This window comes from Lentinus tigrinus (assembly GCF_003813185.1).
Source record: "Lentinus tigrinus ALCF2SS1-7 unplaced genomic scaffold L226scaffold_2, whole genome shotgun sequence".
Lineage (NCBI taxonomy): Eukaryota > Fungi > Basidiomycota > Agaricomycetes > Polyporales > Polyporaceae > Lentinus > Lentinus tigrinus.
This window is the reverse complement of record NW_027137911.1, coordinates 1,942,290-1,956,229: the sequence shown is the minus strand read 5'-3', so window position 1 is coordinate 1,956,229 and position 13,940 is coordinate 1,942,290. Positions and strand designations below refer to the sequence as shown.

Sequence of the window (13,940 nt, the reverse complement as noted above, 5' to 3'; positions counted from 1 at the left end):
GGCGACAAGATTGTTAGTGGCATCGAGGAGAGCAGAATTGCGATCGAGACTGGCCGTTTCGATCTTTGTGAGGGGGCACTTGACACTGGATAGGTTCGGTGTCGCGCAAATCGGTGGATGGATGTGGCCAATAGAAACATGTCGGGAGACTCAGACGTACCGCAGTACTAGTGTTGCGGATCCTGAGGACGGTCAGCGGATCAGATGGAAGCACCGCATCCCACCACTGCCAGAGAACGTCGGGAGGTCTTTCGGGCGTTCACTCTGGACTCTTGGGCACGCCATCACAGCTCGGGAGAGCGTTACCTGCAAGTGCGGGAACACACTGTGGAAAGGTGAGCGCAAGTGCGAACAATGCGCCGGCAGCATATGCTATTTTGAGCACATACCCGAGGTAGCGACCAGGAGGTTCCTCAGGCGTCAGCAAGTTCCTTCCACGGATGTATACCACACGGGTGAGACGTAGAGCGCTGTGAGCACAGACGGACCCTACGTGTGAAGGCGGTCATTTCTTTGTGTCCAAACATAGCTTTGGGGGTGTCGCAGCCAGAGGATATTTTGGGTTGAAGCCGACAGGTCTGCAAACGGGAATAGGGACTAATTAGGGACTGACCAAGGATGGGACGGGTAGATGGGATGTCGACAATGCCCCAGTTGCATTGCTGCGCCGGGGAGAGTCGAGATCGTCTCGCCGGCCGTGGCGCGACGTCTGACAGTTGTTCCTGGTGCCTGCTCAGAAGGTGGATAAGTCCTTGTAGAGAGAACATGTCGCAACGGGCAGAGGAGTGTTCTCCCGAGACGTGGTGAACAGACGTACCGAGGGAACATCTGTGACTCTCGACAGAGAGCGGCGATTACTCAAGCTGTATGGTAACTTCGAGGTAGTCTGCATGTCCACGTGGACAGTGGTAGGATGACATAAATATATGTCTTCTGGGTACTACGAACAACGGGGATCAGATGGACACGAGCGTCGAGTATGCCAACAGCTAGAAGCAGGACGCGGGAGTACATCAGTGTGTGATATGATGAGTTCGAGTACACCCGTCGGAAGGCACCAGGAGGGCACTGTGGTGCGCTAGTCCTATCGGGAGGCCATCTGTGACGAGCAGAGTTCTATCCAGGTAAGAGATCGCGCGGACGCTGGGATACTCGGCCTTCGTGGACTTCGAGGAGTGCGTGACGTTCCATCGACGCGTTCCCGCGCGCCGAGGCCGTCGGACGGAAGGCGGATAGAGGTTGTGCGGCGGCGCTAGTACTTACTCGAATTTCTATGGCGGCCGACGAGCAGAAAGCACCCACTTTCCATTCGTTCGTCGGCCGCAATTGCGATGTGGCGAGTGTTGTGGAGGTTAGGCGGATATGCTGATATTGACAGATGATGGATGAGCGCACGTAAAAGGTGGACGAGAAGAGAGCCAAGACGGTGCTGATCAGCTGACGGCGGTACAGGAGGACACTGCCTCGAGACCCGGCCGAGTCCCTCCGTATTGTGCTGCACGCTGTCGAGGACGTTGGCGGTGAGCTGGGCAGGAGCTGGCTGGCTGCTGGACAGATTCAAGCCACGATAGAGTGGGATAAGCGTGGCAGTAAGCGAGGACGAGAACAATCTCTTAATGAAACTGCTATGCCGCTTATGGCAACGGCGAACAAATCCGCCGGGCGTCTGCGTGGGGCACTGGCGAGACCGCGGGAGCGCCCGGTTAAGCTTTTTGACCGTCTGGGACAAGTCCGCCCAGCTCAACTTCCCAACCGTCCACTAACATCCCCTGCGTCCCATCCTCCCGCTCTCCCCCCCTCACCGCGACAACATCCGCCATGCCAGTATTCAGCGTCCCACAACCTCAAGATCTCTCCGTGACGCTCCGCACGAAGCTCAGCCTCCACACATTGTCCGTCAGGATACGTTCCAAGCTGTGAGTACTCTCTTACCACGAGTCACCTCCCCGTTTGTTCGACAACCATCGACACGCAACATGGTAGACCGAGATGCAGCAGGCGACGAGTATGTGCAGTATAACGGGTGGAGGAAGTTCGTCGCTGGTGTCGAGGATGAGCTGTCCGTGCGAACCTCATCACGGTGGCGGCGCCGCGTTACCCATCCTCCTCCTTTCTTTGTTCCCAAGAGCGCCTGTCCTGCCAACGGCCTCTCTGGCCAGTTTGCCCCTCCCGCTTCCGCTGGGCGAGCACTGGCTTCCTGTCGGGAGACCTTTGTGTCGTCCACTCTCACGACCCACCTTAGCAGTGCATCACTCCGTCTTGTTATCCTTCCTTCGTCCCCTCGTGCTCAGTGTTTCTGACAAGTCTCATGCAGCCGCAGACCTAAACCGCACGCCCCGGAGGTAGTCCGGACAGTTCGGATACCTTACGTCCCCCCAGAGGTATGGGGTCTCATCATCCAGCATGCGTGCCTTTTCCATCATGATCCTCTCGACACATCACAAGAGCTATCGTTCCTCGAGTCCTCGTCGACCCAGCTCGCCACTTATCGCATGTGCATGTGCACCAAGAGGAGTCTTTCCCTTGTCTCAAGACAATGGAACGCCCTCACCCGAGGGTTCCTCTTCGAGTTCGTCTGGATATCTCGTGCCGCCCAAGCCAAGGCCTTGGCGCGAACTCTCCTTATGGAATTCGTCGAGAACATGTCTTCTAGCGGCAAATTCATTCGTCGACTCCATATCGAGACGCCAGCGCTCGAGCGTTGTGCACCCGCCGACCTCCGCACAATCCTCGACTACTCTCCTCACCTCTCCATCTACTCGGACCACCATTCCGTGCAGCGCAGTGTCCTCGAGACACTACCTGACCGTCGGTGTAGCCCTGAGGCCATCCTCACCCTCGTTGCTCAGCCGAAGCTCCGGCGACTCAGCTGGACGAGCTATGACGATGCTCCTTTCGAGATCCGGATGGCTCCGTTCGTCCACAATCTCACCACGCGCCTCGAGTACTTGGAACTGTGCTCGCGTTCCCCGAACCTCCCCAGTCTCAACAATGCACTGGCCGGTCCATCTTCGTCGCACAGGAACTTCCAGCACCTGCAGATGAACGTACATCTGCCATCCCTTCGAGCGCTCAAGGTCTCGCTAGACAACAACACGTTCGCCGTGCTTGCTTCCTGGGATATGCCAGCGCTCACGAACCTGTCGGTATTATCGTCGGACTTCAGCTACACCGGGGAAGGTTTCTCGTGCTTCTTCCAGGCGCACGGCAAGAAGCTTACGCAGCTCGAGCTCGGGCACTCCTCTTCCCTCATCGAGGAGTATTACCTCACCATGCCTCAGCACTTGGTCGCGCTCCAGCAACAGAACCAGAACCAGCAGCCACCTCCTGTCCCGCTTGCTGAATGGTGCCCAAACCTGCGCGAGTTCATTTGCTCCGCCGATGCAGAGTGGCATTGGCAGAGCCCGGATTGGATCGCACCCCATATTCTCCTTCCCTCCCACCCACGCGTCGAACTCATCGGTATCCGGGATATCGACACGCGGCTCCTCGAGGACCCAATCGCACCACTCGACGTGGACAAGCCGTACACGTACGACGCCTTCGCGTTCGACAACGACGACGACCTCTCGGACACGCCCTACTTTCTCCTGTATGAGCAGATCTCATCTCTCTTACAGGGCGACGCGTTCCCGAACTTGCGCTTTGTGCGCGACCTGAGCGCGGAGAGCCACAGGATGCGCACGGTGCGACCGCACCCGCGCGTGTTGCAGTTCTGGAAGAAGGTCGTCGCGCGCTGCGCTGAGCGTGCGGTGTGGTTCGAAGACTGCACGGGCGTCAACATCACGCAGGGTGCACTCCGCCGCGCGACGCTCACAGCCATGGACGCGGACTCATGATCCCATCGCACACACATGGTGCGGCGTGTGCTTCCCTTCCACGCGCTCCGAGCTGCATGGAGGTTGTGCCACGCTACCCCAGGAGCTTCTTGGATATGATCCCAGCGCGCTGCGCCACCCCGAATCTAACGACGACGACCCACGACGCCGTGCATGTAACAGTATTCACACAAGTAACGACTATGCCTCCGACATGACCAACATGCCCCCAACCATGCGACCTCGCTTTCACGTCTACTGCATACATACCACTCATACAGCATCTACACGTCCCCTGACCAAATCACATCCACCCACATCCAACCACCATACACAGCATACACTCATCCTGGTCACCGCCGTGCATCATCCCATCATCGCCCGACCGCCCCCGCCACCCCGTCGCCCACCTCTCATCGGTTATGAAAAACTGTCACGCCCCCACATATCAATCTGTACATACATACCCATCGCATATACATCCCATCGTCATATCACATCTCTCATATGGACCCCGTCTTCGTTTCTGTCTCCGTCTCTGTCTGTTGCTGGTTTCCGCATTTGTGTTTGTGTCTGGTTTTCAGTGTTCGCCGCGTCTGTCGTCTCCCAGGGTTCTCGTCTCGTGTTTTGCCATCCCGCTTCCGGATCCACTCTCCGTTCTGCATGCATCCCATCCCATCCCATCCTATCCCAATCCTAAATCACATATCATCATCTCACATCCTCACCCTCACCCATGAAGACCGCCTTCACACCTATCTCGCCGATGTTGCTGTGCTCTCCTCTCCGCTCGCCCGTGTACGCTAGTTAGATCGCACTCTCTGTCAGACTCTGCCTGCGTTTCCCTTCCTTCTGCTACCTTTGGGCGTACGTCTCTCGAGGCTCCGTGGCGTGGAGAGCGCCGCGCGACAGTAGCGTTTTTTTACTGGGGTTTGTTGCATTGCTTGGTCGCTTGCACTACTACAGGTCGGTCGGGTTATACGCGCTAGCTTCTCACGATGTCTACGGTTCCTCCGCTATTCTTCACGTTAAGTACCCGTAGCTCTCTCCTCTCCGGTCATAGGTCGTATCATGATGGGGCCGCGTTGTATCATCAGTTCATCTGGGATATTTGCGCGTGTTGTGCGCTCAGGCACTCGGTGTCTGGATGGAATGGCAATGGCATGAGTTGTACGACGACTCCTGGCCCCGTCTGGGGTAGACTGTCCGAGACCGCGGGCTTGACTTGTCAAGTAGAACAATGTGGGCACTCCGTGTGGACACGAGGTCTGGGCCATAAGGTATGTCTTCCTCGCACATTCTGTCCGCCTTGCTTACGCTCTATTAGTGCTGCATGGAACGTCTTCCGCGCAGGAAGTGCGGCGTGTGGCGCAGGATTGTCCGCGGGATATGTGAAGGGAGCGGCAACGTCAATTTCAGGCGGAGAGGACGCCGTTGAGGGTGATATATAATGTCCTCTGGGCGGTTGTCGTGACAGCAGGTACCTTAAGCCGGTAGTATACTTTCTCGATTGGATTCGAGCTGATTTCAGCCCGCTTTTGCAGGAGAGGACCGGCGCGGCGTACGGTGCCAGGTATGTTCTCTCTCAAACACTTCATAACATATCCGCCTTACTTACACCAAGCTCGAATTTGTTGCCAGGGATAAAATGCGCAGCAGCCCTACGGCTCATGGCGCTCGCGGCTGAGGTGTCCAAGATTATCTCAATGAAGAACGCGCTCTTTCGAGAATGCATCAGCTCCCCGGCATCTGGATGTCGTAATGCGTAATGGTTGTACAAGTTTTAACCCCTGTGCGCTCGGCATGCTCAACTCCCCGGGCGCTGCTGGGTCTCCTCGACATCGGCACGCCCATGTATGCCGGCATAGCGTATGCGGTTTTCGTCGCCTCCCACCAGTGACCACTCGCCGTCGACGTTCATCGAAATACAAATACATCCAGGCGTGCCGAACGTCGAGCGCAGTCGCTGACGCTGCCGCCAAGTACTGAGTACTGTACCCGTCCCTCCGCCCTCTTTCCGGCCGGGCGGCCGGCAGAGGGTGCGGATGCTCAACGTCGCCGTCCACAAAGCAGGTGCGTGCCGTTCGTGTGCATGAGTCAGCGTGCGGCGAAATGAGGTTGGCTCATAGGGCTCTCGGGTTGTCATCGCTGGACGGACGCAGTGCGTGTGCGAGGAACGACATATGTACCGTCGTGCCAGTGTGCGTTGCTAGAGGGAGTACTACCGGACGGCATGCCCTTCATTGAAAGCACCCCGCCCGGATCTATAGCTGGGACAAAAATAGCTGGCGATACCGCTGGCTACTGCTGTGGTTATTTTTGACGGTCGCAGGGTGGTAGGCCACCAGAGATTTCCCTCGTAGGTTGTGACGAGGCTTTCTGGTATCCCTGACCCACTCGTCTCCAGCCGAAGACATGCCGACCACTCTTCCGAACGTTAATCCGCGGTAAACGAACCACACCTCAAGATGTGCTCTTGAAGTCGCCTTGCGCGTCTTCGGACTTCCACACGCACATCTCCGTCGTTGCAATGCACCCTGCGAGTTCAGCGTTCACCACTCGCGGCCACAACGTGTACGACCCGGACGCAAAGCACTCCCTATCTGCAGGTACTCCACCGAGTTACTTCCTCGGCATCTGCGCAATTCAACAGTTCCGCGTTCACGTGTTCCCGAGACAGAAGCAAACCCTAAAATGTCGGATATACTGAGCGAGGATATCCCGACGCGCCTCGGTTCCGCCCCTGCGCGTTGTTTCCTCCAGCTTTCCTCTGCCTCAAGTGGTACGCATTTGCGATCTCGGTGCGTCATACGGCCTCTGCCATTGCTTCCTTCTCCTCTGATGCAGCGGGGTGAACCTCGCGTACCTGACCAACAGCCTTCGCAGTTCAGCAGTGGGTGCGTCCGTGACCCAGCATCCGCTGAATATCCGGCGCAGAGGCGTGTCGAACCAACGGGATGCGCCTGCTCGTGTCATGCCGAAGAGCAGCATTGGGCTATCTCTTGCTGCTGGCAAGGCACCACGGCAGCCCGCCTGCCGGCACTCGGGACATGGGACGCACTGCCTGCTCACGAAGAGAGATGCGAGGCGCGGCTTCGGACTGGAGCTGACATTGTGGGGAAGGATATAAACCCCCACGGGGCGGCCGAGACGTTCTTCAAGCCCTCGAGCCACCCCGCACTCGACACTCGACGCAAGCTACCAGCAGTGGGCAAAAGATGTTCGCGTTCGCCGCTCTCGCTACTCTCGCCTCGGCCGCACTCCCGCGGGTCCTCGCCCACGGCGGTGTCCTCTCGTACAAGATCGACGGACAGATCTTCCAAGGATGGGCTGTGCGTACTCTTTATCTCTTTACCTCATTTGAATGCGACATTGGTGCTGATATTGGCCGTGACTCCAGCCCTACAACTCCCCCACTGGACAGACAACCATCCAGCGTCCCTGGTCGAGCTAGTGCGTTCTAACCGAGATTCCGAGGATTATGCGGTGCTCATTCTGTGTACTCTTCTCGTGCACTAGCAACCCCATCACGAACCCGACTGACCCCACTCTGGCTTGCAACGATGACGGAACTTCTGGTGCTCTCCAGCTTTCCACGACTGCCACGGCTGGGTCCGCAATCACGGCCTACTGGAACCAGGTCTGGCCGCATCCGTACGGCCCTATGGTACGTGCTCCTCTGTCCGCCAGCAAAAATCTTGCAACTGACAACCGACACAGCTCACCTACCTCGCGCAATGCCCCGGGAGCACCTGCACCGGCGTGAACGCGAACTCGCTCAAGTGGTTCAAGATCGACGAGGCCGGTCTGCTCTCGGGCACGATCGGCGACGGGTACTGGGGCTCGGGCAAGATGATCGACCAGAACTCGTCGTGGACGACCACGATCCCCGCGTCCGTGCCCTCGGGCAACTACCTCATCCGCTTCGAGACGATCGCCCTGCACTCGCTCCCTGCCCAGTTCTACCCCGAGTGTGCGCAGATCCAGATCACCGGCGGCGGATCCCGCCAGCCCACCGCGGACGAGCTCGTCTCCTTCCCTGGCGCGTACTCTGCGAGCGACCCCGGCTGTACGTCATTTTCTCTTTGCGTGAGCACATGCAGCTGACGGTGTGCCTAACGATCTGCGTTTTCTCCGGTGATATAGTGACCACGGACCTTTACACCCAAGCTGCTATGACCGAGACCACCTACATCATCCCCGGTCCCCCGCTCTACGGCAGCGGCTCTGGTGCCCCCGCTCCCCCGCCCTCTGTACGTACCTCTCTCTCACACTCTCAGGCTCTTTTCGACGCATTTGCTGACTGCATTTCTCTGTGCAGAGCACTGTCGCTCCCTCCACGACCGCGTCTGCGCCGCCGAGCCAGACTTCGTCCGCAGGCACTGTTGCGCAGTACGGTCAGTGCGGTGGTCAGGGCTGGACCGGCGCCACCGGCTGCGTCGCGCCTTTCACTTGCAAGGTCGTCAACGGTGCGTTCCTCCGAGCCCGCTCTCTCCATTTCACCATGGCCGTATGCTGATCGTTCCCGGTCCCCATACGCAGCCTACTACTCTCAATGCCAGTAATCCCGCCGCTTTCGAGCGCAAGAGCGCACTCTTCTGGTCCCAATCTCAGTTTTAGTACTACTGCTAGTCATGGGTCTGGGAGGAAGGCGCGCGGCTGGTCGCGGTGCGATGACCGGGCGAAAGCTCTGGGAAGTAGTATCGCGGTCAGCATGTTCTTCTGGGTCCTGTTTTCTCGTCGACATCATGTGCATGTGTAATATACGTCCTTTTCCTCTCTCGGTTCCCTGCGTGGCTCCTCTCGGATACGAAGTACTGCATGTATGCAGTATCAAAAGCCAAGCAAGTTCGCCCGGTCACCCGCAGTCCTGTAGTAATCATTGTCAAACACTGGCGATGCATCTGTCACAATTTCGACGTTACTGAAGGGGTTCTGCCGCTTTATGCAGCTTTGTTATCTTAGTAGCCCTGACGCAAACTTTGACAGGATTCGTAGAAGCCCTTTGAATCCTTCAAACGAGCGAAAGATCAGTCAAATGCCGCGGCAGTGTTACTAGTAGTGGTGAGTTGCCATATTGGGCGGACGCGTCTCGATTATGTAGCACGGGCGCCAACGCGCTCTCGTCCTTGACTAGTAACGCCACAACGGTCCCGGCTTGCCAGTCTCCTCCCTCTTTCCCTCCTCCCTCATCGCCTCGTCGCGCTCCACGAAATACACATCTTGCTCTTTTCACGTCCCTTTTACACGCCGCCAAGATGATGATCAAGGTGAAGGTATGCATATGCCATGAAGGGGGACGGAAAGACTGCTAGAGCGTGCCACTGACGACTTGTGTGCTTCTCTGCAGACGCTTACGGGCAAGGAGGTGCGCGGATTCATTTCCTAGTAGGATATAGACGTATAGAGCTCACCGGGACGCGATTCTACTGCGCGATGTGGGACGCAGATCGAGCTCGATATCGACCCCGATGACCAGGTGCGTGCCACTTGCCCTTCCATCCCTCGCATTCGTCCTGACCTCGGAGTCTCCCCCTTAATCTCACACGTTGGGCAGGTCTCTCGCATCAAGGAGAAGGTCGAGGAGCAGTCTGGTGTTCCCCCACCCCAGCAGCGGCTGATTTACGCCGGGAGGCAGATGTACGTCCCCCTTCCGCCTTCTCTCTCCCCTTTCCCCGAGCGTACGACTAACTGAGAACTCGCGCATGTCAGGGCGGATGACAAGGTCGTGAAGGACTTCAACATCGCTGCTGGCGCCGTGCTGCATCTAGTCCTTGCGCTCCGTGGAGGTTCATGCTAGATGTTGTGCCGTCTATTTTCTGTCGACCGTCGAGATGGGCATAGGAGAGGTCCCAGTCGTATCTGTTGCAGTACGTTGTATCTGTGTTAGATCTGAATTCCCGCATCCAATCCGCAATCGCTTTCATCTGCTTTCGCGCGCAAACCACGTTTGAGACTCCCTGAGTTCAAGCATGCATCCAGCATTATCGGTGCGATGCTGAGATTATAATGATACACATATATATCCAGATCGTACGTCCATGTTCGAGCGACGGTATAGTGTGGTGGGTGGTATCGCAAGTCCACTACGAAGCGACAGACCCAACGACGTCAGCCCCGGGGAGTAGCCACCGGAAAGTGATGCTGAGCCGGACATCCCGTGTCAACAGGACACTCCGCGCACTCCCCGAGTCCTCGACGACGTCCTCGTCCCGCTTCTCGATCCCGTGCGTCCACTTGTATCGCGCCTCCTCCATCATCACCAGCACGCTCCCCTTGGGCAAGTACAGCGCACACGGCTCAGCCGAGTCCCCCGCGTCCTGGTCCTCCTTTGCAAAGTGCATCGCGCACCCGGAGCCGAGGCTGACGCCGATGATCCCGTCCCCGTACCGGTCTAGCAGGTCGACGTGCGGCGAGATGCCTTCGCCCGGCCAGTAGAGGTTGATGATCGCCTGGCGCGCGCGCGGAGGGCCGCTGTGCGACGCGGGCGCGGGAGAGAAGAGAACGTCGTGCACTCCAGGAGGGACGGCGGGGCGCAGGAGGTCCTCGAGCGTGGCGAGCAGGTCCGTGAGGAAAGGGGGCAGCCCTAGCCCTAGCCCTAGCCCGGGTGTCGTCGCGGACGGACTGGCAGACGGGTCCGCGGAGGTGGGCGGGGACGACCGCTCGAAGAGCATGACCTGGTTCGCGATCCCGTCGCGGAAGAAGGTGCGGATGCACGTCCACATGAGCTCGTCCCCGAGACCCTCTGGGAGCAGGATCGCGGGGTCGAAGAAGAGCCCGGGGATGGGCGGCGCCGCGCGCCGCGCGACGACGAGCGTCGGGTCGCTGAGGTCGGGCGCGGATTCCTCCGCGGGGCGCGGGGCGAGGATGTTGCGGATGTCCTCGACGTCCGGGGTGGAGAGGCGCGGCGGGGGCTCGTCGAAGAGCGAGTCCGCGTCTGAGTCTGTCGCGGAGAGGAGCTCGTCGAGGGTGGGCGAGTTCACCTCGATGTCGGTGACGACCCGGAGTGCGGGCTTCGCGCCTGCTTGAGGCCCTTGCCGCTGCTGCTGCTGCTTCTCCGTCGCGGTCATCGCGGTCCCCGCACACTGCGTGGAGGCCCGTGCGGTCATCTTCCCTGCGCTCTTTTCCGTCCTCTTCGCGGTGCCATCGCCGCCGTCCGTCGCGAGCCGTTTTCGCTTGAGAGTGGGGATGGCAGAGTGGGCGATGGAGTCTCGGCGAGTCATGGTGCACGGTAGACTGAGAGACTGAGAGAAGAGGATGCACGCACGTCCAGGGAATCAAAAGACAAGCATCATGTACTAAACGTTCATGCACATGTTCTGGTCTGGACTGAGAATGCGCGCTGTCAGCCACCGACAGCGTTCGGAGGAAAACAACCAAGCGCCGACTGTACTCTACTGAACAGATTATGTAATCCATGTAAGTAGGCCGCAGCGTGCAGCTCTTCCAGAGCAGAGCTCGTTCCACAACTACGTATCCTCCTCAGCTCTTTTCGTACGCGTGCAAGTAACGATGGAGGATACGACACCTGCAGGGAAGCCCATTGTGGACAGGGAAAAGGTGCGTGAAGTCGTTCATTCTTCCACGTTGCTGGCCAACCTCACAATGTGCAACAGACTGCCCCGTTCCTCATCCGGACGTTTGTCAAGATTGGCACCTACCACCGCCTGAACCAGTTTCAGGACGGCCCTCTCCCAGTCGCAGACGAGCAGCAAATATACACCTGGTACGTCGCCCCCATCCTCGTGTCCTGCTGCCCATACTGACACGCGTCCACCCCCAGGCGCGACGCTACCCTCCGCGAAGTGCTCACGACGCTCCGCTCCGCCGCGTCCAACTCGACGGAATACCGCCACCCGCTCGCGCGCTACTCCTTCCGCGCTGTCTTCGCCGACTCCGCCTCTCGCGGCCGCTTCGCCCAAAAAGACCTCGGCACCGTCTACTCGCGCGACATCCTCGGCGAGCCCGGCTCCCTCGACCACCCCGCCCCGCGCCTCCTCGAAGACACCGAGACCGAGTCGGCCACGAACGCAGAGCAGGACAGGACGCTCGACGAGCTGCGCTTCGTCCCCGGGGACTACCTGTGCGTCATGGTGCAGCTCCCCAAGGGCGTGACCGTGCCGTCTGGGCCCGGAGGCGAGCTGTCGATCAAGGGCAGTGCGGTTGCGCCGGCGAATGGGTGGAAGAGTGCTGGTGGCGGGCGGGGGGATGCTGGGTGGGGAGGGAGCGTTGCGACGAATCCGGGCCCGGGATCTGGGATGGGGCGGGGCGGAGGAGGGCACTGGCGAGGCAACTCGAATCCTGAGGGTCCTGCCCCTCGTGGCGGGCGCGTCGGGCGAGGTGACTTTGGCAGAGACAGAGACAGAGACAGAGACCTGAGGGACAGGGACGATAGGCGTGTGCCGCCGCCCAGGAGGGACTCACCGCCTCGGCGGGAAGCAGGTTGGGGTAGACGTGGCGCGTCGAGATCTAGGAGTCCGCCGAGGAGGCGTGGCCGGTATGATTGAGCCGTGTTTGCTCCGTGTGCTGATGTTTTCTTCCCCTTTTACCAGTTGCTTCTTGCTATGCTCTCCGTCGTTGCTCGAATCCCTCCCTTTCCTTCGTTTGCCTGCTGCGCTTCATGTTTTGTCTATATGTGAGTAGCTGACTTCCCTGTTGAACGGAGTATGTGCTGACTATCCCAAAGGATAGCTGCTAGCTTTTACCCATTCTCGCTGTCTTGTTCCTCCTTCTGAGTATGTGTCCTACGCCAGAACTTGCTTTGCGTGCCACTCTTCCCGCCTACCCAGTGGTACGTATCTACTTGTGAATGACCATGTTGAACGCGCTGACTTTTGTTCGGCCATACCAGTCCATGTCTCCGTTCGAAAATACACTTCTGGCCATAGGCGGGATTGGGATCCGTGCATAGTCCTGAGAACGTGAAAACGAATGCATCTGAATAGTAAGCGACATCGAATGTTGGACCGTCGGGCCAAGAAACGTTTGCTGACTTCTGTTGCTGTACTACAGTGTGAGTATTTGACTGTATCTACTACGACCTTTGCTTGTTGGCTGCGAAGGATGTTCACCGTCGTATTTGTGTCACCATGTACCTCCATCGAGTCCGTCGCAAAGAATTGTAGTTTCGTATAGAGCAGAAGGGTGCAGGCATCCGATACGACCTCGCGTCGGCTGGGACACCGAGAGGACGAGACCGCGGCCGTCGGGCGCCGTCCAATGAGAAGCGCCGCACGTGCCGTCAGCGATGACGTCGCCTTGCGCGTATATACAGTGCTTTACAAAACTGTTTCCAGAAATTGTGCTCTGGCGCTATTTTGATAATATCTCCGTAACGCGTAACCCTATTAACATGATTCAATTTGCGTTCGATTGCAGTGTTTCTTGGCTTTCCAACGATATATAATATGTGCGATTTCGATAACTTTGGACCGAGATAATATTCAATCTTTGACCACACCTCCTGGAAACAGTTCTGTAATGGGCACTGATCCTATGTCAAAGTCGGGCTGTTTTGAACTTTTTAGGCAATTAGGTCACATGGTATTGTGTGAATATATTACATAATGTTGAACAGTGCTATGCCAGCTCACCAGCATGCTCAGATACCTCACATTCATACCACTACCATGCCCCCGCCGCTTCCATCTGCCACTGTTGAAACCATCATCTCTCTTGCCCAACAAGGCCTCTCTACCTCTGCCATCAGGTCCCGAACTGGTGTCAGCAGGGGTCAGATCAGCAAAATCCGCTCCGCTCACTGTCCTGAGGTCCCCAAGTCCAAGGGTGGCCGTCCATTACTCCTCTCCCCCACTGCCGTCCGCCGTGCTACCCGCCTCATCGAGACTGGCCAGGCCGATACAGCCACAGAAGTCCACCAAGCCCTCAGGGATACCTTCCTTGGGGATGTCTCTGTCCAAACCGTTCGTCGGGCGCTGAAGCGGGCAGGCATGGGGGCTGTTACCAAGAAGAAACGGCCCTGCCTCACCTCAGCACATAAGACAAAGCGGTACGAGTTCGCTCTCTCGAGGAAGTATTGGACGGTGGAGGACTGGAAGAGGGTGATCTGGTCAGATGAGACCAAGATCAACAGGGTGGGGTCAGATGGGAGGAAGTGGGTGT

At 58.2% G+C, this 13,940-nt stretch overlaps 6 protein-coding genes across 6 annotated transcripts; 5 read left to right on the top strand and 1 right to left on the bottom strand.

Moving 5' to 3' along the window:
- Positions 1–1,818: 1,818 nt before the first annotated feature.
- Positions 1,819–3,839, top strand: L226DRAFT_453510 (uncharacterized protein; the record flags this gene model as incomplete). The annotated part of the gene is made up of 2 exons (XM_067675133.1): positions 1,819–1,916; positions 2,315–3,839. The coding sequence occupies 2 exons, from the start codon at positions 1,819–1,821 to the stop codon at positions 3,837–3,839; spliced, it is 1,623 nt and encodes a 540-aa protein (XP_067541954.1).
- A 97-nt stretch (positions 3,840–3,936) lies between these two features.
- L226DRAFT_136495 (uncharacterized protein) lies at positions 3,937–4,782 on the top strand. The gene has a single exon (XM_067672301.1). It carries the CDS (start codon positions 4,033–4,035, stop codon positions 4,516–4,518), a length of 486 nt encoding a protein of 161 aa, XP_067541953.1. The 5' UTR covers positions 3,937–4,032; the 3' UTR covers positions 4,519–4,782.
- A 2,254-nt stretch (positions 4,783–7,036) lies between these two features.
- On the top strand, positions 7,037–8,383 carry L226DRAFT_519295 (uncharacterized protein; the record flags this gene model as incomplete). The annotated part of the gene is made up of 7 exons (XM_067678576.1): positions 7,037–7,150; positions 7,219–7,271; positions 7,338–7,485; positions 7,539–7,887; positions 7,965–8,071; positions 8,140–8,287; positions 8,361–8,383. The coding sequence occupies 7 exons, from the start codon at positions 7,037–7,039 to the stop codon at positions 8,381–8,383; spliced, it is 942 nt and encodes a 313-aa protein (XP_067541952.1).
- A 551-nt stretch (positions 8,384–8,934) lies between these two features.
- L226DRAFT_136413 (ubiquitin) lies at positions 8,935–9,767 on the top strand. The gene is made up of 5 exons (XM_067672300.1): positions 8,935–9,094; positions 9,169–9,186; positions 9,268–9,297; positions 9,376–9,458; positions 9,531–9,767. Exons 1-5 carry the CDS (start codon positions 9,077–9,079, stop codon positions 9,616–9,618), a joined length of 237 nt encoding a protein of 78 aa, XP_067541951.1. The 5' UTR covers positions 8,935–9,076; the 3' UTR covers positions 9,619–9,767.
- On the bottom strand, positions 9,753–11,200 carry L226DRAFT_529786 (uncharacterized protein). The gene has a single exon (XM_067679689.1). It carries the CDS (start codon positions 11,039–11,041, stop codon positions 9,905–9,907), a length of 1,137 nt encoding a protein of 378 aa, XP_067541950.1. The 5' UTR covers positions 11,042–11,200; the 3' UTR covers positions 9,753–9,904.
- A 130-nt stretch (positions 11,201–11,330) lies between these two features.
- Positions 11,331–12,325, top strand: L226DRAFT_453648 (uncharacterized protein; the record flags this gene model as incomplete). The annotated part of the gene is made up of 3 exons (XM_067675139.1): positions 11,331–11,378; positions 11,435–11,544; positions 11,602–12,325. The coding sequence occupies 3 exons, from the start codon at positions 11,331–11,333 to the stop codon at positions 12,323–12,325; spliced, it is 882 nt and encodes a 293-aa protein (XP_067541949.1).
- Between the last annotated feature and the right edge of the window lie 1,615 nt (positions 12,326–13,940).